The sequence below is a fragment of the Nymphalis io genome, chromosome 29 (genome assembly GCF_905147045.1).
Source record: "Nymphalis io chromosome 29, ilAglIoxx1.1, whole genome shotgun sequence".
NCBI classification, from domain to species: domain Eukaryota; kingdom Metazoa; phylum Arthropoda; class Insecta; order Lepidoptera; family Nymphalidae; genus Nymphalis; species Nymphalis io.
This window is the reverse complement of record NC_065916.1, coordinates 640159-665870: the sequence shown is the minus strand read 5'-3', so window position 1 is coordinate 665870 and position 25712 is coordinate 640159. Positions and strand designations below refer to the sequence as shown.

Sequence of the window (25712 nt, the reverse complement as noted above, 5' to 3'; positions counted from 1 at the left end):
GCGGAGGAGCGAATATGCCACCTGATGGTAAGTGATCACCATCGCCAATAGACTTTGCCATTGTAAGAAATATTAACCATCGTTTACATCACCAATGCGCCACCAACTTAAATGTTATGTACCTTGTGCCTGTAGTTACACTGGCTCACTAAGCCTTCAAACCGGAACTTAACAATACGGAACACGATGAGTGGGTGGTACCTACCCAGACGAGCTTGGACAAAGCCATACCAACAAGTATTTCTATATTATTCTATTCTGATAGTGAGTTAAAGTTACTTTTACATTTTTGCATGCTGCACTTGCATCTAGTAGGATAAACACTAATTATTTTATTCCAAATTTCTGTGTTTACTAATAAATAAATCAGAACAAAGGTATTCACGAGAATTGTCGTGTAAGCACGTGAGCTCGTGTACCGGTCTCACGCACACATTGACGCGCCTACAATTACTAATCTTACACTGACGTCATTTAACATTCGAAATCTTACTCTCTTGACGCTCGAAGTCTGGGTTAGTCCCTTACCGTGTCCCGAGCGCACACGTCAATTAACATGAGTTTTAAATTGAGTTATGATAAATATAAAATGGTCTTAATTTTATATGTATATATATATATATGTACTGCTTTATTATATGTATAGAAAAAGCCGTGTAGCGGAGTTAGTATTCGTTAATTTTCATGGTGGATAAATAATAATTTAATTGTTTATAATTAACATATTAATTAATAAGCAAAGTTATATAGGCTTTAAATTGCCCTGAATGGCTTCGAGAAAAGTATGTTACGGCTGTCCGAGGCTTGACAGTGGAGAAGTGTCTCCCACATCCACGTCCCAAGATGTCGAAAAAGAGTAAATACTGAGTTTCATGCCGGTTCTTCTCCGTATCAGTAATTCCGCATCAGTAATTTTTAATCGTACTAAATAACGATTCAAAATCCTGCTTAAATTATAAACACGAAAACGAAACATTTGTAAGAATGAAAATTTGAAAAACTGAATGGATTTGAATGAAATTTGGAACCTGACTTAACACATAAGCTACCCAACATCTACCCTCCTCCCTTACAAAGGGGCGGAAACTAGTTATAAATAAAAAATCATAAGGGTGTGTAAGAAGAAAGTATATTTTGATTATTTATGATAAAACTCATATCTAACATAGAACTCACCAGTAACGCACACAATTGGGTCCGCGCTTTATGAGCGGCTTCGTGTAGAGGGGTGAAGCCCCACCTGTCGGCTGCGTTAGGGGGTGTACCGGCTCTCAACAGCAACGCCGCCAACTCGACGTGCCCGTACGAAGCAGCGTTGTGAAGCGGCACTAGGCCGCCCTTGTCCCTGGCGGAGACGGCCGCTCCCGCTTCGAGTAGAGCTTCGGCAACCTCCAAGTTATTGTAGCCGGCTAATGGTAAAGATTGGTATATCATGAGGCCCAATGGTGGAGACCCAATGAATCTTAATCGATGATTCCAAGTTCAAACTCGGGCGAACACGTAATTTTCATGTGCTTAAATTAAGTTTACAATTCATCTTAAAACATCGTGAGGTAACCTACACGTATCGGATGAGGATCAGCTCAGCAGCAGCGGAATAAGCTCCAAAACCCACTCCTCAAAGAGAGGTCTTAGCCCAAAAGTGGAACATTTAATTTAATTTTTAGTTAAAGAGAAGTTTAATTCAGAAATGCCGGCGTAACCGCATGTCATGAAGGCATTATCATGATATTATAAACGTAATTTATATGTAATTAACGTAAATTTTTATCGTGAATTTCGTTAACTCATTTCGTATTCATCCTCAACTTCGCTTACATTCGATAAATCATTCAAGTTAATGATAATACGTTTTGATATTGTATCTAAGCCCTCGTTTCCACCCTGGAGTTTATGTATTTTCTAGACAAACATGTTTCCATTTATCTATAGTTATGTCACTACATATTTACCCAGATAATTACACTAGAAGAATAACAAACGAAACGGCATGCCACTTCAAACGCTACTCATGCGAGAGTGCGAGTCACGTGGTCGCCCGCGCGAACCGGTTCATTCCGGTTTTAGTAACTGCGCGTGTTACACCCCTACAAAAGCAATAACGTCTCTAAGCTGATCTATCTGCACTTACCGGCAAGATGAAGTGGCGTCGAATTCCTTCCGTGTGCGTCTCTACAGTTGACATTCTGAGGAGTTATTAATTTCCTGCAAAAAAAAAAAACAAAAATCGATTTCATATATTTGGATTTTGACACAGTCACAGCCGCCAATCAGCGACAATGTCCCTTATTAGTCTAGAGGCTCGATATAGGGCCTCGAGGTCCTGGGATCGTTAAAAAGTTATTAAGTTAGAGCTGGTACTGGAGCCTGGAAGTCGGAAGTGTGTGCACTCCAACGGTGTAGACGACTCACTTGGCGCGCGCGAGGTCCCCGCGCTTGGCGGCGTCGAGCAGGGCGGCGTCCCCGCGCAGCGCGTCCGCCGTGTCGCCGTCGCCGGCGCGCACGAGCTGCAGCGGCGTCAGCCCGTCGCGGTTCCGCCGCGTGGGATCCGCGCCGTGCTGCCATATTTAACTAACCTTTACATCTAGTCGAATCCCTAAATTATTGTATACAGGGTTACAGGGTAATATGTCACGATCCTTTTAAAGGGTTATAGTTTAGGACAATAGCTATCAAATGACCCCCAAAATGCTTATGCAAAAGTGTATCGTTTTCGAGTTATTAATTTTTTAATATTTTTTTTATTTAAAGGATGTTTAAGATTCTAAAATTCAATAAAAAAAAAATCAACGTATTTTCCCTATTTTTTTTTGTATTTCTTGCTAGGGTACATCCTAGTTAATAATAACCAGTTATAAAACAAAAACAATCTTCAAGCATTTTTAAATTACAGATCCAAAACTGTACAACTTTTCGATTTTTAATTTTGATTCTTTAAGTTACTCGCAATTTTTTTGTAAAAATCACTATGGCTCTTATCGTGCGGATCATTTTAAAAACATCTGCGTTTCCTTAGCTATCCATCGGTACATAAAAAGTACAGTAACAATCATAAACTCAGGAGAAAATTAGATAACAAAGAGACCACTGGTGGTAGGGCTTTGTGCAAGCTCGTCTGGGTAGGTACCACCCACTCATCAGATATTCTACCGCAAAACAGCAATACTTGATATTGTTGTGTTCCGGTTTGAAGGGTGAGTGAGCCAGTGTAATTACAGGCACAAGGGACATAAAATCTTAGTTCCCAAGGTTGGTGGCGCATTGGATATGTAAGCGATGGTTGACATTTCTTACAATGCCAATGTCTAAGAGCGTTGGTGACCACTTACCATCAGGTGGCCCATATGCTCGTCCGCCTTCCTATTCTATAAAAAAAAAAAAAAAAAGATCAGGTAGGAAATTCTAAGAAATGCTATTGTTAAGAAATTAAATCTGGATCAAAGACAAAAGGACCTCAATGCAAAGTAGTTAAAGATTATTTTTAATAAGGGTAATAGGTAAAAAAGGAGAGATAAACCAGAGCTGTCATTGCAATTTTGAATTTAAATCAAAAACAAAATACTTAATCTTTTTAGTTACTCCATACTTTCGAAATTACACTGTTTATTATTCATAATTCGTGTTCAAAATGAGATCCCCTATTTCGTATACAAATACGCATTCTTTTTCTTAATTCACTTTTTACTACAACACTACTCAAGCTATGTCGAATAGAATTTGCAGCATTCATTATTCTTGTTTTGAGTTCTTCAATTGTTTGTACTGGTGAAACATCATAAACCAGGGTTTTCATATGCCCCCAGACATAATAGTCCATCGGAGTCAAATCTGGACTTCTCGCTGGCCATGGGATTGGTCCTCCTCTGCCAATCCATCTATTACGATAATTGCTGTCTAGCCACTGTCTTACGGACATTCGAAAGTGTGCGGGGCAACCATCATGCTGGAATATCATTCTCTGCCTAAGTTTCAGCGAAACATTTTCGAGTAACTCATGCAGGATTTCTCTAAGCAAGCTTTCATAACTTTCACCATTTAAGTTATCAGGTAGGAAATGTGGCCCAATAAGATTATCATTGATAATCCCCATCCAGACGTTTACCGAGAAACGTCTTTGGGAACCGCTTAATCGCTTTTTGTGAGGGTTTCCCTGTTCTTTTTGAGACCAATATCGAATATTGTGGTAGTTAGTAATACCATCTTAGTCAAACTTTGACTCGTCTGTCCATAAAATTTTTCTCAAAAAATTGGGATTTTCTGCATCACAGTGTAGCATAAATCGGCAAAAATCTAAACGTCTTGCAGGATCTCCTTCTTCAATCACGTGTACGGGTGTGTAATGATAGGGATACAATCCAGCCGCGTGGACAGTAAACCAGACTCTCCATTGAGATACGCCCCGTCGGTTCGCCACAATATTGGTGGAAACTGTAGGGTCCTCTCGAAAATGACGAATAATTACATCTTCTTCATCTGGAGAACGGACACGAGGGCGTCCGGAATCAGATTGTCTCCTTTGCACGCGACCAGTTTCTCTAATTCGACGATACACACCAATAAAGACACTATTGTCAGGTGTCCGGCGATCCGGAAATCGACGATTATACTCACGACGAGCAGCTGCGGCGTCACCGTTACAATATCCATAGCAAAATAAGATGTCAGCGTATTCCTCATTAGAGTACGGACGACGAGAAGAATTTTGTTCTGCAGCCATAATAGTCCTTTTTACGCGCCAAGTTATCATAAACACAAATCACAAATTCCTTTTAGCTAGCCGAGTCACGAAGTTGTAAGAAACAGAGTCCAGTAAACGAAGCGGTTTTTTTCAAAAATTTAAGAGATCAATATTCACTAAAGCGCGTCCACGCTATACGAGCAGTGCAAGTACAGTGAGTATTATGTACCCCGACAAGGTTTTATTACTCTTATTCCTAAAAGAAATGAGATAAAAGGAAATTAGAAAAAATGACGGTAAATTCAAAGGAATTGATAATAGTATTCCACAAACAGCTCTGGTTTATCTCTCCTTTTTTACCTATTACCCCTATTAAAAATAATATTTAACTACTTTGCATTGAGGTCCTTTTGTCTTTGATCCAGATTTAATTTCTTAACAATAGCATTTCTTAGAATTTCCTACCTGGTCTCTTTGTTATCTAATTTTCTCCTGAGTTTATGATTGTTACTGTACTTTTTATGTACCGATGGATAGCTAAGGAAACGCAGATGTTTTTAAAATGATCCGCACGATAAGAGCCATAGTGATTTTTACAAAAAAATTGCGAGTAACTTAAAGAATCAAAATTAAAAATCGAAAAGTTGTACAGTTTTGGATCTGTAATTTAAAAATGCTTGAAGATTGTTTTTGTTTTATAACTGGTTATTATTAACTAGGATGTACCCTAGCAAGAAATACAAAAAAAATAGGGAAAATACGTTGATTTTTTTTTATTGAATTTTAGAATCTTAAACATCCTTTAAATAAAAAAAATATTAAAAAATTAATAACTCGAAAACGATACACTTTTGCATAAGCATTTTGGGGGTCATTTGATAGCTATTGTCCTGAACTATAACCCTTTAAAAGGATCGTGACATATTACCCTGTAACCCTGTATATATTTCTAAACTTATTGACCACCATAATATGCAATTGGAACGAGAGGCGGACTTAATACCAGAAGGTATTCTCTGCCAGTCAACCCTTAGGCTTAATAGTAATCCGTGAAGGTGGTAATCGGTAAATTGTATCAACAGCAGTACACAAAAATATACATACATACATATATAATATATTCAACTTGTATTCGTAGGAACATCTTATCAAAAGCATTGGGTCTAGAATGCAAGGCATCAACGGCTAATCATACAAAGATTACAAAACCAATAGAAGCTCTGTCTGTATAATAATAATAATAATATCCTGGGGCATTTTTCACACACGGCCATCTGATCCCAAATTAAACTTGTACAGAGCTTGAACTATGGAAACCAGACAACTGATATACTACATATACTATTGTCTTTTGTAAATAGAGATTATATGTCATTATAAAAATAATAAGTAAAATACAGTTATTTTATTTACGGAACTCTTTATTTTAATTGATGCTACATTTATTTAATTTTTCTTTAAATATATAATTTACACACACAAACGAGACGTACGCATTTTTTATTTTATACCGATAAGAGACAGATAAACACTTCGCTTTACGTTGCAAGTATGCATAGCTGAAAATGAAAGTCCTGAAGCAAAGCACGGGAGAGGCCGCGGATGCGTTATATCAACACGATCCCGCAGCCTCTCCGTTCCGTGCTGAGGACGGCCATCGCAGTGGTTTTAGTGGGTAAGAATGCCACATAACCCGGTTCCACCCCCATGGGACCCGGGTACCTTTCTGAAGGTTTCCACTGTAGGAAAAAAAAAACTCTACGCAGGTGTAGTCACTAAGCTAGCTAGCATGCAAGTACATATTACTCTCACCTTCAAGAGTAGCCGTACGATATCCGCTTTACCCTTCGCGGCCGCTTCATGCAAAGGCGTGAAGCGCCACAGGTCCGCTGCATTGACACCAGCCCCTGCCGATACCAGCAGCTCCGTGACCTCGAAATGTCCGTAGGAGCACGCGTTGTGGAGCGGGACCAGACCTCTAAGGGGGGATGAGAAAATCAACATATCATTGCATATTCCATATCCTTTTTTTTTAATGGTAAGTGGTGACCACCGCCCATGGAATTATTTCGCTCGATTGACTTTTCAAAATTTTTGCCATCCACGCATCTATACAAATAAAAAAAAAATGAAGTGTATTTGTTATATCAAAATAACGGCTTCCTTTGTTATTTCTGTGTACCTGTATATATATATAAGTTTCTACATAATCAAAAAAGTAACGATATCTCTTTGCCGACGTCACCACCCGTGTCTCAGTTTCAAAAGGTCGAATTACACCACGTTTTAATTGCCATCAATAATGAACAGTAATAATGTCCTCCAGACCGGATTCGGCCACGGCGGCCAATCTCAACAGAGATTAACCAACTACGCAAGAGATATTATAGTGCACAAGTGTGTGCGCAAACACAGGTGCACTCTCTATTCCCTAACTCTCATAATCCGATGGGACGGCAATCCGACACGACCGGAAAGAGTTCAGGCGCAGGACCAACGGCTTTACGTGCTTTCCGAGGCACGGGAGTGTACACACTCGCAACTTTCGGACTCCGGACTGCTAGTGAGAATTTTCTGACAGAAAAACCCAATAACTTTTTATTGGGCCGACCTGGGAATTGAACCCAGGACCACCAAGTCTGCGGCCTTACATCAAGCCACTGGACAAACGAGGCAATCAAACTGAACAGTACTCACCCCTTATCTTTAGCATGGACATCGGCCCCCCTCTGTAACAGTAGCTGTGCCAGGGGTAGTCTGTTATATCTGTAAGGAAAATAGATTGAATATGCCAGTGTTTTTCTACCTTGTTTGTCAACTCTTTTTTATAGGTAGATACTTGCCCTTCACGCCGAAGGTTGTGGGTTCGATTCCCACCCAGGACAGACATTTGTGTGCATGAACATGTCTGTTTGTCTTTAGTCTGGGTGTAATTATCTATATAAGTATGTATTTCCAAAAAAAAAGTATTATATGTAGTATATCAGTTGTCTGGTTTCCATAGCACAAGCTTTGTACAAGCTTAATTTGGGATCAGATGGCCGTGTGTGAAAATGTCCCAAGATATTATTATTATTAGTATCTAATATGTAGGGAAAATGGGCCACTTATGGTTAGTGGTCACCACCGCCCAGACATTGGCGCTGTAAGAAATATTAACCATCGCTTACATTGCCATGCGCCACCAACCTTGGGAACTAAGATGTTATGTCTCCCGTGTCTGTTGTAACCAGCTAAATCACCCTTCGAACCGGTTTGGTAGATATGTTAAATGCCTACCCAGACGGATAGCACAAAGCCCTACAAGTAAAGTATATGAAGAATTTTAGTGTTACCAATAATAAAAACATGGAATAATGTGTTTAACTCAATTATTTTTAAAAATAAACAATAAATATTATTTGAAATATTTTAAACACTGAGCGAACATTAATATTAATGAAGTAATTAATTAGCATGTACACAAAGACAGAGCCGTCACGGCCCAGTGGATAGAACGTGTGAATTTAAGCCAAAGGGAAATATAAAAAAAATTTAAACACAAATAGATAAAATATAAAAATGTATATAATTTAATATTTAATAATATATAATTTAATCACCGCAACTATGCCTTTGTTAAATCTAATTGACATTTATTGTGGCACCCTACCTCCTAAACGGATGAATCGGACTGAAAATTGACTCAATAAAGACTATTAACTGTGATTGATAATTCATCTCTTTTATATTTGTTTACTAGCAACTTTTTTTGGTCTAATTGATACAAAATTAAGCCGAGACGGTCCAGTGGTAAGAACGCGTGAATCTTAACCGATGATCGTGGGTTCAAACCCGGGCAAGCAGCACTGAATTTTCATGTGCTTAATCTGTGATTATAATTCAATCAGCAGGATACCCAACGCCTCACCAATATATCCAACTTCGAGGCACCATTAGCTCAAAGTTTGTTTTAGTCGAAAATTTTTTTTTTCTTACAGAAATATTTAACAAACCCAGCGGCGAAATGCAGTGGCGTTGAATGTCTACCGTCGACGTCTCGGCAATTAACTAAACGCGGCCGAGCGTCCAAAATCGCACGAGCCGTCTCCACGTCGCCCGTCCTCGCCGCCTCAAGGAGACGTAGGGCCGCTGCATTCGAGCAGGCATCTGTAAAAAACATACTTGATGTAATGATGACCGTCACTTATCGCTGTGCAAATGAGTACATCAAAATTAATGATTAAGAAAAAAATATATGAGTAAGGAAACTCATATTACCTTTTTTTTTTAAAGGAAATCTTTTATTCAAATGTTCTAAAAATGGGGAAAATAAACTTCGAAATATAATAAATCCGCCATTTTGTCGCGGGAATTCATATTTCATTTATCACAACACAAAAAAAAAACGGGCAGTCATAGCCGATAGAAATGAAAACTTGAATCCGTTAAATATAATTGTCCAATTTTCACATCTACTGGTACTCCAAGCATAATGCTTTTTATTATATAGTTTTTTATTCATCAAAATACACAGTATGTCGCAGACTCGTTACAAAATATTAATAAAGTTTAATTTTAATAAATAATAGTTAAAAAACATTTATACTATTTCTATGTTATTATTTGTATACATTTCAATCATTATTATTCTCATTAATTTCCACAATACTTAAATTATATGTACTTTCAACGATTTCATTATATAAACATTCATGTAATGTCGGTGACGCGAAGCCACGCTTTTATCTTTTTTTTAACGCTGTAAAAACGCTTTACGCGTTTTCTCCACGGGAACAGTGGGGGGTATGTGGGGCTCGCCGGTGTCCAAGGCGCCAAGTGCGCCCCGAACATCGGAATACCCATTAAAAAACCAGCGGTACCCTTTCTGTCTTAACGGGGAGCGCCACGGGATTGCTTTCGCATGCTACCGTGACGTCGCTTTTATCCCGCGCGCGAAGTTAAGGAAAGATTAAAGTTAGTTAGTTAAAACTAAGGAAGTTTTTCACTTTTTTAGTAAAACACGAAACGGGCTAACATAATTAAATGTCTATACTGTTAATCGTTGAGGATTTCCTCCGTCTGAAGCCGAGCCTGGTAGAAACAGATCATGTTAACCAGAAAAATGCATTGTCATCGCAACTGAACCGACATTTTAAATTTCAACTCCGTGGGATAAGAGGAAGTGATCCGAATTCATCTCGCAAGATGCTTTTATTAATAAATATTAAATAAAATAAATAAAAATATAGAGCTTCATCGTTGAATTATATTTTTCCTATCATCAAAATAACGTCGTGGAGTTACCGGCTTAGAATAGTACTCCCCCAATCTCATCCCGTGGGTATCGTAAGAGGCGACCGAGGGACGGGGAAAAGGGGGGATGGGCAGCAGCGTCCCCCCCCCCATAAACATCTCATCCCCCTACTGCGCTCGCCAACACGCCTGCCTAGCGCGGCGAGTATGAGCAAACCCTCCTAAATGGCAGATGCGCCCAAAAAAAAAAAAGTGGAGCGGGAGTGAGGTGGTACTGTTTTTCAAGAAAGGTGATAAAACTCTCTTGAAAACAGCTTATACACGTGACTCAGGAGGGATCCTGAGTCACGTGTATAAGCTGTTCTCAAGAGTCGTCACGAACCGTCTCGCCAGACGACTTGACGAGTTCCAACCCCCAGAGCAAGCCGGCTTTCGATCAGGCTACAGCACCGTGGACCACATCCATACTGTTCGGCAGATTGTACAGAAGACAGAAGAGTACAATCAGCCGCTGTGTATGGCATTTGTGTCTCGACTCATTGCAGAGATGTCATATCGACTGGAGATATATCGAGGTACTAAGATGTCTGTACAACGCCGCTACAATGACTGTCCACATCCAGGACTGTAAGACGAAGGCGATCCAACTGCGCAGAGGGGAGAGACAGGGGGATGTAATATCCCCGAAACTTCATCAACGCGTTGGAAGACGTTTTCAAGACGCTGGATTGGACTGAGTATGGAGTCAATGTAAACGGCGAGTACATCTCACACCTTCGATTTGCCGACGATATCGTCATCATAGCAGAGTCGCTGGAACAACTCACCGAAATGCCGCGTAGCCTAGGCGAGTCTTCCCGGTGTGTCGGTCTCGGTATAAACTTGAACAAGACCAAGGTCATGTTCAATAGGCATGTCGTGCCGGGACCGATATACGTCGAGGGGAAACCTCTCGAAGTTGTTAGTGAATATACCTACCTAGGACAGATAATACAAGTCGGTAGGAACAACTTCGAGAAGGAAGCCGATCGAAGAATTCGCTTGGGATGGGCAGCATTTGGCAACCTTCGTCAAGTCCTCAAGTCATCTATACCGCAATGTTTGAAGACGAAAGTCTTCAACCAATGCCTCTTACCTGCCATGACATACGGTGCCGAAACGTGGACACTAACTGCGGGACTAGTCCACAAATTCAAAGTCGCTCAGCGTGCTATGGAGCGAGCTATGCTCGGAGTATCTTTGAAGGATAAGATCAGAAATGAGATTATCCGGAAAAGAACCGGAGTCACCGACATAGCTTGCAAAATTAGCAGGCTGAAGTGGCAGTGGGCTGGTCACGTATGTCGTAGGACCGATGGCCGTTGGAGCAGACGAGTCCTAGAGTGGAGACCGTGAATCGGCAAGCGCAGCGTAGGGCGCCCTCCAGCCAGGTGGACCGACGACCTTAAGAAGGTGGCGGGCACCAACTGGATGCGGAAGGCGGAGGACAGGGAGCTTTGGCGCACCTTGGGAGAGGCATATGTTCAGCAGTGGACAACGATTGGCTGTTGATTGATTGATTGATATCATCATAACAATATATAGTTTTATATTGCACAATTTATTTTACACCTACTCATGAGTTCATGAGTAGGTGTAAAATAAATTAATGTTTCGTATGAATTCGCTCAGACACGACGATAATCGTTTAAATTGCCCAAAAAACGTGGGACCGTGATGCGTAATATGTATACGATACAAGCTCGAGATTTAAACGGAAGTTCACCTTTAAAATTAAAAAAAAAACACAGATAAACTTGAACTATGTTCATTATTTAATTATCTCGTAAAACAATTGGTGTTTTTTATATGTAATAAGTAATTAATTTATCACATCAACACATAGCTAAAGATTAATTATAAGCATTAATTTTGATATAACAGCGATCTACTTCGATTTGAAATGGCAAGTTGTGACGATTCGATATTTAAAAAAAACGATTCAAGTATATACGATAGCGGGCTTATTGCAAGCCTGGTAGGTACCACCCACTCATCCAGTAATACTTGTTGTTTGAATGGTGAGTGAGTCAGTAACAGCCAGACAACAGGAATTTTACAGGAGTTTTTTATACCATTAAATGGGTTATTTTACGACCCGCCCCCCTCTCCGCCCCATAGTGACGCTGTCGAAGCCATGTTGACGAACAGCAACTCAGTTCAGTGATTGTCACTACCGCCGTGCCAAAGTCCAGACTGGTCTGCTAGTGAGAATTAATCGACAAAATAATACAATAACTTCTAGTACTGTTTTTTTTTTGTTTATTTAAACCACAATGACTTATTTCAACGAACAATAGGGTCACGGGGCCGTGAGAATATTTCACTTGATGACGTAAGATTTTTTATAAGACGAACTATTTCATAGCTTTATGAATATTAAGTCATATTATGTTTAATCAGAGTCCGGCAGTATAGCCGAAAGAAGGGATGGGGGTTGGGTCGGTTCACTTTTAACTTTCAAAACAAATGTTCTACTTTAAGCTCATCAGTCGTGAATACTTAAGGCGACAGCACAGTGTACACGATAGCTGAGTAATTGGTGTGGACGTCTATAGACGTCCACGGCATCAGAATGTGTTATGCAAAGTTCCAGGTGTGCCTTCCCGTTTGATCATGAGATTTAGGGTATACAGTCCACTTAACTACGTTTGCGCGCACACTTGTGCACTACAATACCTTCTACGCAGTTAGCTAGCCTATGTATATATCATATAGTATATAGTTTCTCGATATATAAAATTTATTACATATTTGTATCTAATGTAACTTTAGAGGTCTTGGCTTATGACTATAAATGTGTTTAGTCTTCAATAAATGTTTTAAAATGTTGTTAAAATAAAAATTTTAATTGCTCTGACGAAAAAATAACTTTATTGAATTTATTTCGAACACTTACCAATTTTGATCACATCAAATTCAGATGTTGCTTTGCTCGTAATTAAGCCCGCAGTCTTCTGTTAAGATTTACCTAATCTAACCACTGAACCATTTCCGCTTTAAAAACGAAAGTGCAAATTCGTGCATTCATTTATTTATATACCGTACTGATTGGGCCACCCAAATATGTTACCACCAACAATCAAACTAACATGTATGTCTTTAAATAAAAACAACATATAAAAGTCGAATAATAGAAAAATACACAACAACATAAGTGGATAGAAAGGTTGCAGACAAATTAAAAAAAAAAAAATTTGTCTTTAACCTATCTAAGATTTTTATCTAGTCGTTTCGGAACAAAAACACTCTGACAGACGAACATACAGACACGAGTGTAATCATATGAGGTGTCAATTTTAACATTCAATAGTCGAAACATAAAATGTAATATTCACATTTTTATCTAGTAAGTATATAACTTATTCTGACTGCCTCGTTGGTCTAGTGGCTTGATGTAAGGCCGCAGACCCGGAGGTCCTGGGTTCAATTCCCAGGTCGGGCCGATAAAAAGTCATTCGGTTTTTCTGTCAGAAAATTCTCAGTAGCAGCCCGGAGTCTGGAAGTTGGAAGTGAGTTCACTCCCGTGCCTCGGAAAGCACGTAAAGCCGTTGGTCCTGCGCCTGAACTCTTTTCGGTCGTGTCGGATTGCCGTCCCATCGGATTATGAGAGTTAGGGAATAGAGAGTGCACCTGTGTTTGCGCACACACTTGTGCACTATAATATCTCCTGCGCAGTTGGCTAATCTCTCATGAGATTGGCTGCCGTGGCCGAAATCGGTTTGGAGGACATTATTATTATTATATAACTTATTACTATTTACTTGGTGGTAACTTATCAAATATTCTAAAACGAAAACAGCATACTTACTATCGTTGCGTTCCGGTTTGAAGGGAGAGTGAGTGAGTGTAACTACAAGCACAAGGTACATACATCTTACTTATACATCATACCATCATGTGGCCTAATTACCCGTCCATATATAAAAAAAAAAAAAAAATCACTTTAGCTGTACAGAACCCCATTAAATAAAATTAAAGTTTCATGTCATTATTGTTATATATTTATTATATATAATAAATCGAATGCCATCAAGGCCGTTCGTATATAAGGGACGGAGATTTTCCGAGACGTCAGTTTATACGTTATAACCGAACATTAATATAGTTCGTGTTGTTCGTGTGGCGGATAAATCGTTTTTAATAAAGCTGCTTTTAAAAGGACTCTGTTTATTAAGATATGTAAGTTTTTTAAAAAATATTCACGAACGTTAATACACAAATTATTAGCCGAATCGATGTATAATTATTGTTATTATTTTACAAGTGAATATATATATTTGACGGGCCGGTTGGCGTGGTTGGTGAGTTGGCCTTTCGCGCCGAATGTTTTGAATTCGATTCCCACTCAGGACAGACATTTGTGTGCATGAACATGTCCGTTTGGCCTGAGTCTGGATGTAATTATCAATAAAAGGATGTATTTACAAAAGAAAAGTAGTATATGTAGTATAGCCGGTGTAATTGATAACCACTTAGTACCCAAGGTTCGTGGTGCATAGGCGATGTAACGGATGGTTAACATTTCTTACATCGCCAATGTCTAAAAACGGTGATGGACTTAACATTAAGCGGCCGTTTCCCCGGTCCGCCTATATCATACATATAGAATTTTTTCGCGGTATATCAGACGATAGTCATTTGTTTTTTTTTTGTTTCCTAACTATTGACGAGCTTTAGAAAAATTTATACTCGTATTACAAGTGCGAAAGTAACTCAGCGTGTGTTACGGTTTCACGAGTAAACTGAACCGATTTTGATGAGATTTGGTATAAAATAAACCTGAGCCCCAGCTACCTTATTAGCGTTTTAAACCTAACACTCGGGTCGAGCCGCAGACGAAAACTAGTATAAAAATAAATTTCTTATAAGATTTCAGCTTCTCCTGCTTCCCCCTTCCTTCTTAAGTCCACGCGAACTGGTTCTCGATGTCACCGCCTGTGACATCAATTCCATCGCGCACAAAGAAATTTGGCAACTCCTTTCTTTGTCGCACTACCAAAAAATGGAATTCCTTACCAGCTCACGTGTTCCCCTCCTCTTACAACCCGGGTTCCTTCAAACGAGGCGTGAAGAGGCATCTTGCGGGCCGGCAAGGCGGGGACGGCTAGTACAGAACATTCTTCCCGACTGTACTGGCCGTCGTCGCGTTTGGACTCTACTACCACTTACCATCAGGTGGAGTAGAGTCATTTGCCATCTCGGCGCATATAAAAAAAAAGAACAATTGGTACATGTAGGTACATTTAATTGTACGCGTATTGCTTCTATTATTTTTTTTAATTGAAAATTGAATTTCACAATTGATCAGTCCATGAATCTATGGTGGTATAGGGTAATAAATGGTCTATCAACTACCGGTTAGTAGCTTCCAGCATCGCTCATATACATTGATATCCCTTGCTACCAAACTTCCCAATGCTACCAAACTTGGGAACTAAGATCATATCTCTTGCCTGTAGTTACACTGGCGACGACGCTTATATAAAAATATTACTAAATATTTATAATATATATATTTGATTTATTATTTATTTTATTTAATACTTATTGCACAACATATAAAAAACATAAGAGTAATAGGAAACAATCAAACAACAAATGGCGCGCAAACGCGGTCTTATCGCTTATAGCGATCTCTCACGGGCAACCTTTATCCTATTAATTAGTGGCTTGCATTAAAAGTCTTAAGTCGATGGCCCAGTGGTAAGAACACGTGAATATAATAACCGATAAACGTGGGTTCAAGCCCGGGCAAGCATTACAGAATTTTCATGTGCTTAATTTCTGTTTATAATTCATCTCGTGCTTTACGTTCCTAATTTCATCGAAATTCTGCCACATTGTATTCCACCAACCCGCATTGGAGCAGCGTGGTGGAATAAGCTCTAAACCTTCTCCTCAAAAAGGGAGAGGAGGCCTTAGCCCAGCAGTGGGACATTTACAGGCTGTTACTGTTACTGTACTTGCATTAAAACAATTTTTGACGCTTAATGATAAAGAAAAATAATGCCTTATTATGGCAATGCTTATAAGATGATTAACTAGCCATTGTTCGTGATGAAATAACATTGCGTCAGTACGAAAGACCATTTCAATTAGTCAAGTCGTCACTCTTCTTCCGTCAAACAATACTACGTATTGATGCGTTACGGTTTGAAGGGTGAGAGAGAGCGTAACTACAGGAACGATAGACATGACATCTTAGTTCCAAAAGTTACCGGCTCAATGGCGATGTACTGAATAGTTACACTTATGTCAATGAGAAATGCTGAACACTGGTTAGTGGATGGTTATCCAGCGACCCATTTGCATATTCGCTTATCTATTTAAAAAAAAAAAACATGAATCTTAACGATGATTGCGGATTAATTACTATTATTTATCTCGTGCACGATAGAGGAAAACCTCGTGACAAAACATGAACGTGACGGATGATTAACCTTCGGAGTTAATATCGATCGCATGGGTTCCTACCCGGAAGGGCAGTGACCCACTCTATTTCTACTTTAAACAAATCCAGTAAGACAATAGAAGTCCAACCATAGCCTATTCTAACCACGAGAGGAGTAAACACAAACAAACACCTCTGACATCGAATTAACGCGATATCATTGGTCGAGATCTTGAATAATCTGTAACGTTCATTATGGATTCGCGAAATAATGACGTCTTTTGTTGTTTTCAAAAGTTTCGAAGTAAAATTAAAGTGTAATAATGTCCTCCAGACCGATTTCGGCCACGGCGGCCAATCTCAAGAGACATTAGCCAAGGAGATATTAAAGTGCACAAGTGTGTGTGCAAACACAGGTGCATTGTCTTCCCTCGCTCTCATAATCCGATGGGACGGCAATCCGACACGACCGGAAAGAATTCAAGCGCAGGACCAACGGCTTTACGTGCTTTCTAATGCTACTGAGAATTTTCTGACAGAAAAAGTCAATAACTTTTTTATTGGCCCGACCTGGGAATTGAGCCCAGGACCTGCGGGTCTGCGGCTTTACGAAAAAATTTTTAAAGAATTATAGTGTATATACGTAGTTAAGTCAACCAAGAACAAACTCGAAACTCGACGCAGAAAACGATCGTGAAATGTCATTTAAGTGATATGCGACATTAACCGTAATAATTATAAAATTACAAGAATACACTCATCAAAATTAACGGGCCAGTTGACGTGGTTGGTACTACTAGATACTTGTCTTTCACGCCGAAGGTTGTGGGTTCTGTATAAGTATGTATTTACAAAAGAAAAGTAGTATATGTAGTATATCAGTTGTCTGGTTTCCATAATACGAGCTCAGCTTAGTTTTTTTTTTTTTTATATTCGCCGGGAGGGCAAATGACTCTACTCCACCTGATGGTAAGTGGTAGTAGAGTCCAAACGCGACGACGGCCAGTACAGACGGGAAAAACGTTCTGCACTAGCCGCCTTCGCCTTGCCGGCCCGCAAGATGCCTCTTCACGCCTCGTTTGAAGGAACCCGGGTTGTAAGAGGAGGGGAACACGTGAGCTGGTAAGGAATTCCATTTTTTGGAAGTGCGACAAAGAAAGGAGTTGCCAAATTTCTTTGTTCGCGATGGAATTGATGTCACAGTAAGGCGGTGACATCGAGAACCAGCTCGCGTGGACTTAAGAAAGAAGGGGGAAGCAGGAATTAGAGAGAATAATTCCTCAGAGCACTCGCCGTGATACAGTTGATAGAAAGCGCTCAGTGCTGCTATCTCACGACGCAATTGTAAAGGTTCAAGGGTGTTTGTGACCTTTACGTCGCCAATAATGCGTACGGCACGTCGCTGCAACCGGTCCAAGGCCTCAAGTAGGTACTTAGCGGAGCCATCCCAAAGGTGCGAGCAATATTCCACGCAAGACCGTACCTGTGTTTTGTACAGCAGGCACAGTTGTTGTGGCGTGAAAAAGCGCCGCACCTTGTTCAGAACTCCGAGTTTCCGTGAAGCTGTTTTTATAACAGCCTCGATGTAATCCCTTGGACTAAGGTCGCAGCGAACGTCAATCCCCAGCATGGCGATTTTGCTTTGCATCACCAGCGGAGTACCACAGAGGGAGGGAAGAGGGGAAAATGTTGACTTTTTCGCCGTGAGAGCGCATACCTGTGTTTTCTTGGCATTAAACTCAACAAGATTATCAGAGCCCCATTTGGCGATGAGCTCTAACGTCCTATCGAGTTCAATGACAAGATTCTCCCGCCTCTCCTCAGTTTCCGCCCGCCCAGCCACTGCGCGTCCGTGGTATCCACCATGCACTGTACTATCATCTGCATAGCAATGTATGTTCCCAAGGGAGAGCATATCATTGATATGCAAAAGAAAGAGTGTGGGAGATAGCACAGATCCCTGGGGGACCCCAGCATTCACTACATAGCGTTCAATTGTGAAGCGCAACCATCAACTAAAACACGAAGGCTACGCTTGTGTAGGAAGCTGGCAATCCAGGTGCATAGCTGAACAGGCAGACCATATGCCGGTAGCTTGGAGAGAAGACTTCTGTGCCAGACCCTGTCGAAAGCCTTGGAGATATCGAGACTGACAGCCAACGATTCTCCATGCTTGTCGATAGCTTCACCCCAAAGGTGTGTTACGTACGCTAGAAGATCACCTGTGGACCGTTTTGGTCGAAACCCGTACTGACGATCATTAATCAGACAGTGATCTTCTAGGTAATGGATCAGTTCGTTGTTTAAAATCCGTTCCATCACCTTACAAAGTACTGAGGTGATAGCTATTGGCCGATAATTTGCCGGGTCAGACCGATCCCCTTTTTTGGGAACCGCTTGCACATTAGCTCTTCTCCAAGCCACCGGCACACTTCCCGAAGAGAGAGAAAGTTGGAACAGGCGCGTTAACACAGGAGACAGCTCCGCTGCGTACTTCTTCAGCACTATGGCTGGTATTCCATCGGGACCGCTAGCTTTCCGTACATCAAGTGATTGCAGCTGCGCACGCACATCACGTTGCCTGATTTTAATGTCAGGCATCGTATGGCCACATGCAGGTATTGTAGGTGGCAGTGCACTACAATCATCGATGACGGAATTGTCGGCGAAGAGTTTAGCCAGGAGATCAGCTTGCTCTTGCGGACTGTGAGCTAGCGATCCGTCCGGATTTCTGAGCGGTGGCAGCGAAGGTTGGCAGAAATTGTTTTGCACAGACTTGGTCAGACGCCAGAAGCTACGGGAGCCCCTAGGATGCGAAACAAGGTCATGACCAATCTGTACAATGCGCTGTGCATCCGCTCTCGTGTATGCCTTTCTACAGGACTTGGAATTTTTATTATAGTTTGCTTTCAGTGAGTCAATGTTAGATGCCCCGCTAATACAGCCGTTGATCCACTTGCGATATGCCGCCTGCTTAGATGATACAGCATCGGCACATTCACGAGTGAACCAACGGTTACGCGTACTCCTACTGACGAGATCTGAGCTAGGAATGTAGTATTCCATTCCCAGCATGATCTCGCCAGCAACAGCAGCGGCACTAGCTGTCGGGTCATTCCCACTGAAGCAACGTTCCTTCCAAGGGACCGACGCATAGTAATCGCGCATACCGTCCCAATCCGCCGACTTATAGTGCCAAACGCGACGTTTGCATACCGCTAGTGGCGGCAGCTTGGCCTGTGGCACTCTGGTAGAAATAAGGCTGTGATCCGAAGAGCCAAGAGGAGCCTGAACCACAACCTGATATTCCACCGGGTGAGAAGTCAGCAGAAGGTCCAGTAGAGAAGGTGCTTGCCCATCAATGTCTGGGATCCTGGTGGGCTGATCAACCAGTTGGGTCAAGTCATGTGTGAGAGCAAAAGCATGAGCAGTCCTTCCAGCATGGTCAGTTTTGAGGGATTTCAACCAGGATTCGTGGTGAGCATTAAAATCCCCCAAAAACACCAATTCCGCGTTAGGAAATTGCTCTTGCGCAGCATCTGCCACCCGACTAAGATGGTCAAATAATCGGCTTGTCTCCAAGTCACCATTGTGGGATCTGTAGAGGCACACGTAGACTCGGCTCTGACGAACCAGGTCCACACGTACCACCAACATGGAGAAGGAGGGGTCCTCCCAGCAGCGCAGTCGGTGACAGCAAACATCCGTCCTGACGAACAAGCATACTCCGGCTTTCGCTTTGAAGGATTCTTCAAGCGTGTAGCCGGGATAATTAAGGTAGGTGTTTCCCCAAGTGGTTGCCAAAAGGAAAAATACACTGACCCGCCAGACGGAAGGGCCCCCGAACCCCCCCGGAAGTGGCCGCCGGGACCCCACCTACCGGTCACCAACCGGCACGACGGTCCACCCCGAGATTATGCGTGGCCTGGTGGGGCAGCCTCACGAGCTGGTTAGGCACGCTCGGGCCCCTGTACTATGCCACGGGCGGCCAGCGGAACAGCCGTTTCTTCGGGTCTCCCTGTCCGGCAGGTCAATACAGTTTCCCCCGGCATTGGTTCAACAGCCGTCTCCAATCGGACCAACACCCATCGCGAACACTCGCTCGGGCTCTGGCTGTACGCTGGCTGACCTCGAAACGCGGCTGCAAGCCACTTCACGAGTTTTTCACCATGCGTACGGTGGTAACAAGCCAGGCGGATGTTAGCATCCTACCACCAGATGAGCAGATGGTCGCTCAGATATCCCTTCAAAGGCTGTATAAAAATCTTAAAGGCTGTATAAAACATAACCTTCAACAAGTGATTTAAGCAAAAGTGCAAACAATTAAAAAAAATACTCCGTACAAAATAATTACTTCTCTTAATAATTATATAACTTTTTGTATTATAATTATTTTAATCATGAAGAGACATGAGAACATTTTAATATTATGTAAATATATTTTATGACGTAATTATTAACGTTGTTTTGCGAGCGATTAATTAAACAATCCTGTGTCTTCTTCTTTCGAATGTCAGATCGATGTATCATACGAAGATTTGTATCATACAAAGAGATAAATCAGTGTTTAACTAAACAGTCGCTGAGCAGTCTTTAGTGATTATGATGTCATAGAATTACCAAACATATCAGGGCCTGCTGCCTTAAAAGTTTGCCAGTAGACCAACGAGAACTGTCTCATCCTTGGGTCAAACCAAAAAATTGGCGAGTTTCCTGCTGAGAACTTCTCGGTACCGCTCGTATGCCTTGGACGTTTCGTCGTTGTTCCTACGCCTGGACTATTTTACAGTCATGTGACTGTAAAATCGGACCATCCCATCGGATTATGAAAGCGCACACACGTGTGCACTGTAATCTATCTCGTATAGATACAGATTATTCTATTCTAATGTAATAATTTCCACAGAAAATGCCACCATTCTCATCAACGAGTGTGCGTGACGTCAGTGAACTGCCGAAAGATGGCGACGAGGAAGAAGAGTTCGAAAAGCTGATAGCCCCTCAAGCAGCACCACGAAAATATGACATCGTGTATCGTAACTTATTAACCTTCGGTTACGGGCACCTATCAGCTTTGTACGGATTATACCTCGCTTGCACCGTCGCTACGTGGAGCACGCTTATATTTCGTAAGTACGTAATGTCGTAATCCGCCGGCAGGTTGAGAAGACAAGAGCTTAGAACGACAGGTTTGAGAGGCGGCAAATGGAGGCAGAAAGCAATTGAAGGTGTTAGAGGTCAATTCCACGAGACACAATGAACTCAAGAATCATTTTAAAAAAGCCAAAATTTCGACACCCAATTTCTGTTCAGGATAGATGGCTTACTGATTGAAATACAGTCATAATTATATATATAGGGAAGGGGTACTAATCTGTGCACAAATATTGCAGCTACTATTTTTTTTATATATAAATTAGGCACACTGACAAATGGGCCAGTTGACAGTAAGTGGTCACCACTGCCTTTAGACTTTGGTACTTGTAAGAAATACGCTCACCATTCAAACCGGAACACAATAACACTCAGTATTGCTGTTTCGCGGTAGAAAATAATGAGTGGGCGGTACCTACACAGTCCTGAATATAATTTCTGCCTTTCAGACTATACAATATTCGTGTTAGCATCTATCGGTGTGACGGCGGGCGCGCATCGGCTCTGGACCCACAGGGCGTACAAGGCGAAGATGCCCTTGCAAGTTCTTCTGATGATCATGAATACATTCGCATTCCAGAACACGGTGATGGATTGGGTGCGTGACCACCGGATGCATCACAGGTAACAGGAGAATGTTCCACAATAAGTCCAGGTTTGACTTCATACATATACAAAATCGAGTCGAGATGGCCGAGTGGTTAGAACGCGTGAATCTTAACCGATGATCGTGGGTTCAAACTCGGGCAAGCACCACTGAATTTTCATGTGCTTAAATTTGTGATTATAATTCATCTCGTGATTTACGGTGAAGGAAAACATCGTGAGGAAACCTATATGTGTCTAATTTCATCGAAATTCTGCCACATGTGTATTCTACCAACCTGCATTGGAGCAGCGTGGTGGAATAAGCTCCAAACCTTCTCCTCAAAAGGTAGAGAAGGCCTTAGCCCAGCAGTGGGACATTAACAGGCTGTTACTGTATATACAAAAAGTATTCCACTAATATTATAAAAGTTGGCGAGAGATGGATGGATCGTTGTTACTCTTTCACGCAAAAACTATTCAACTGATTTTATAAGATTGAATAAAAAAAAAACACTTTCCTACTGAATAAAAAAACGTGCATATTCACTAAAACTAATTAAATATGTTGCTTAAAATACGACCACGGCCAATTTAAATTGTGTTATTTCAAATTTAAATTATTAGTTAGGAAGTTAAGTTTTTATGTGTCCTTTCTCTATATATCGCTGTATATTTAAAAACAAACTCCCCGACGTGTTTAACTATCGAACAGATACACTTACGGTTCACAATGGAAGCTATTCATGATGTTTAAGACTATAATTCATTATGGTTTCGTGTAAATTTGATAAAATATAACGATGATTGTTGAAGATGTCGAAAAGAATCATGGTGACCGGGAGCTTTACTGACATGTGCCGCGTAAAATATTATGGTTATATACATAAATATTACTATACAAACGTTTTATATATACCATTATTGTATCCGTGGGAAGCCGAAATCATAGCAGATACTATTTTTCTTAAGCAACTTTTTCATATAAAATCGAAAGGCGGACAGGAAATTGAGCCGCCTGATGATAAGTCACAACAACCCGTAGACATTGGCGCTGTTATATTAACCATTCCTTATAACGCCAATACGCCACCAAACATGGGTACTATGATATATCCCCGTGGCTGTTGTACACAGGCTCAGTCACCCTTCAAACACAACACACAACGATACTAAGCATTGCTTGGCGGTAGAATATGTGTGGTACCTTCCCCGACGTGCTAGCACGAAATGGTTTCCTCAGGTATAGCGATACGGACGCTGATCCCCACAACGCCACTCGCGGATTTTTCTACTCGCATATGGGCTGGCTTCTAGTGAGGAAGCACTCAGAGGTCAAGAGGCGCGGTAAATCAATAGACATGTCGGATATATACGCGAATCCTGTACTCCGATTTCAGAGGAAGTGAGTTATTAATATTATTATTTTTTTTTTAATAATCATACCGCACCACCGAATTTTATACAATATGGAAATTTGGATATATACAATATTTAAAGATCTTTTAAGGCTATATATTCAATACTTTCAAATGCCTGAACCGATTTGGATGTCTGATAATTTGCAGTCGTGTTTTAATTTTTGGTATGTAAACATCTTACTGGCTGAGACTTCGAGCGTCACACGAGTAAGAAGATTTCGAGCGTCAGATTAATTATAAGAGCGTTAGTGTGTGTGTGAGATCGGTACACGAGCTCACGTGTTCACACATCAATTCTAATACCTTGGCACACATTGACACACCATTTTTTTTATTCCAGATACGCCATACCATTCATAGGATCAGTCTGCTTTTTACTACCAACCATCATACCAATGTACTTCTTCGGAGAAACATTGACAACCGCATGGCACCTAACATTATTGCGGTACCTGACGAACCTACACGCGACATTCCTAGTCAACAGCGCCGCACATCTATGGGGCAACAAACCGTACGACAGCAACATAAAACCGGTTCAAAATCTGGCCGTTTCGATCGTGGCATTCGGCGAGGGTTTCCATAACTATCACCACGTGTTCCCGTGGGATTACAAGACGGCCGAGCTCGGTAATAACGCTTTGAATTTGACGACGTTTTTTATCGATTTCTTCGCGTGGCTGGGCTGGGCTTACGATCTCAAACAGGCTTCGGATGATATAATAAAGTCAAGGTCGATGAGGACCGGAGACGGCAGCAATGCGTGGGGTATTAAATGATGGTAAACTTGCATATTGTGTATAAAAAATATAAAAAACATTTTTTTTTTGTTTTATTTAAAAAAATGTTTACTTCGCGCTATCACACGCGAGTAGTGTGATATATAAAATTATAACGATAATGGCAATACTTAACCGTAGTTAAAATGCTTTATACGGTGGTTAAAAAAATCTCTGTCCGACCCGTGAAGTGGTTATTGGGTATCAGTTCAATTTTTTTAATCATTTCTACAGTACTAAGAAAGATAATTACCCTGAATAAAATTAAAATTTAATTTAATTAAATGGGTATAATCTCATGGCAACACAGGCGTGGCCGACAGCGCTCGCTAGATACACCTATCGGGTAGCGAGGACATGGTCATGACCTCAGCTAGTCCTAAGCTTCTCGTAACGGCTGTTGTTAATAGTTCGATTAAAGAAGTAAGAAACTGATTTTTATGCAGCTCTGAAAAGAGCTTTTTTTATACGTCCGAATTAAGATCGTGAGTTGTACGTAATTGGCACAGACGTTTTGCAGCAATTTTTTATTAATTTGGTTATAAGATCATTCCTACCCAGACACATTAACATATTGAAATACACTTGATAAAATTCGACATATCGCGGGACACAAGCTACGAAACGACCACTCGGATATTTACCTGCGAAACTGAGTGACGTCACGTGTCACGTGCCGACACCCGGCCCGCCGGGTCTTTGAAGAAGCTGAAGCCTTTGTCGGTGTTTTATAATTTATTTTTCTGTCTTAAGTTTCTTACAAGCTGTGTGGTTAATGTTACCGTTTATTTTTTAGTAGGTGGTGGAAACTTAATTGTGTTATGAAATAAAAATGTTTTACTTATAACTGTAAAAATATTTTTATGTTTCCCTGAAAGAGCTAATAAATAAATTACGTGTTAAGCAACGACTCGTTCAGTTAGAGACTGAATGATACGACAGTGTTTTTTTATTCTCTTTTGACTTTAAGAAGAAAACAATCACACTTCTCGAACAAACAATTCAGTAGTTACGTGAATTCTTACTATTTGTTTTATTAAATATATATCTACTTTTTGTATTAAATGTAGAAACTAGTTTCGTATAACGACTCGAGCGTGTCGGTGTGCGAGTGTGGCGGTGTGCGAGTGTGGCGGTGTGCGAGTGTGGCGGTGTGCGAGTGTGGCGGTGTGCGAGTGTGGCGGTGTGCGAGTGTGGCGGTGTGCGAGTGTGGCGGTGTGCGAGTGTGGCGGTGTGCGAGTGTGGCGGTGTGCGAGTGTGGCGGTGTGCGAGTGTGGCGGTGTGCGAGTGTGGCGGTGTGCGAGTGTGGCGGTGTGCGAGTGTGGCGGTGTGCGAGTGTGGCGGTGTGCGAGTGTGGCGGTGTGCGAGTGTGGCGGCGTGTGTGTGTCGGCGTGAGTGTGGCGGCCTGAGTGTGGCGGCGTGTGTGT

At 41.2% G+C, this 25712-nt stretch overlaps 2 protein-coding genes across 4 annotated transcripts in view; one reads left to right on the top strand and one right to left on the bottom strand.

Annotated features, from left to right (window-relative positions):
* The window catches only part of LOC126779445 (poly [ADP-ribose] polymerase tankyrase), a 43381-nt gene that overhangs the window by 5621 nt on the left and 12048 nt on the right, over positions 1 to 25712 (bottom strand). For both annotated transcript variants that reach the window (XM_050503405.1, XM_050503406.1), the window contains exons 11-16: positions 8674 to 8827; positions 7376 to 7444; positions 6491 to 6656; positions 2413 to 2558; positions 2132 to 2205; positions 1177 to 1409 (exon numbers count right to left, since the gene is read on the bottom strand). In XM_050503405.1, coding sequence (XP_050359362.1) covers positions 1177 to 1409; positions 2132 to 2205; positions 2413 to 2558; positions 6491 to 6656; positions 7376 to 7444; positions 8674 to 8827 — 842 coding nt within the window. The remainder of the gene's footprint in view (positions 1 to 1176; positions 1410 to 2131; positions 2206 to 2412; positions 2559 to 6490; positions 6657 to 7375; positions 7445 to 8673; positions 8828 to 25712) is intronic.
* On the top strand, positions 14050 to 25132 carry LOC126779609 (acyl-CoA Delta(11) desaturase-like). Of its 2 annotated transcripts, XM_050503754.1 has the most exons (6): positions 14050 to 14134; positions 21253 to 21475; positions 21950 to 22124; positions 23329 to 23490; positions 23847 to 24287; positions 24596 to 25132. In XM_050503754.1, the coding sequence occupies exons 2-5, from the start codon at positions 21256 to 21258 to the stop codon at positions 24283 to 24285; spliced, it is 996 nt and encodes a 331-aa protein (XP_050359711.1). In that variant the 5' UTR covers positions 14050 to 14134; positions 21253 to 21255; the 3' UTR covers positions 24286 to 24287; positions 24596 to 25132. The 2 variants fall into 2 exon arrangements, with proteins under 2 accessions (XP_050359711.1, XP_050359710.1); XM_050503753.1 differs by lacking the exon at positions 24596 to 25132 and having other exon boundaries at positions 23847 to 24328.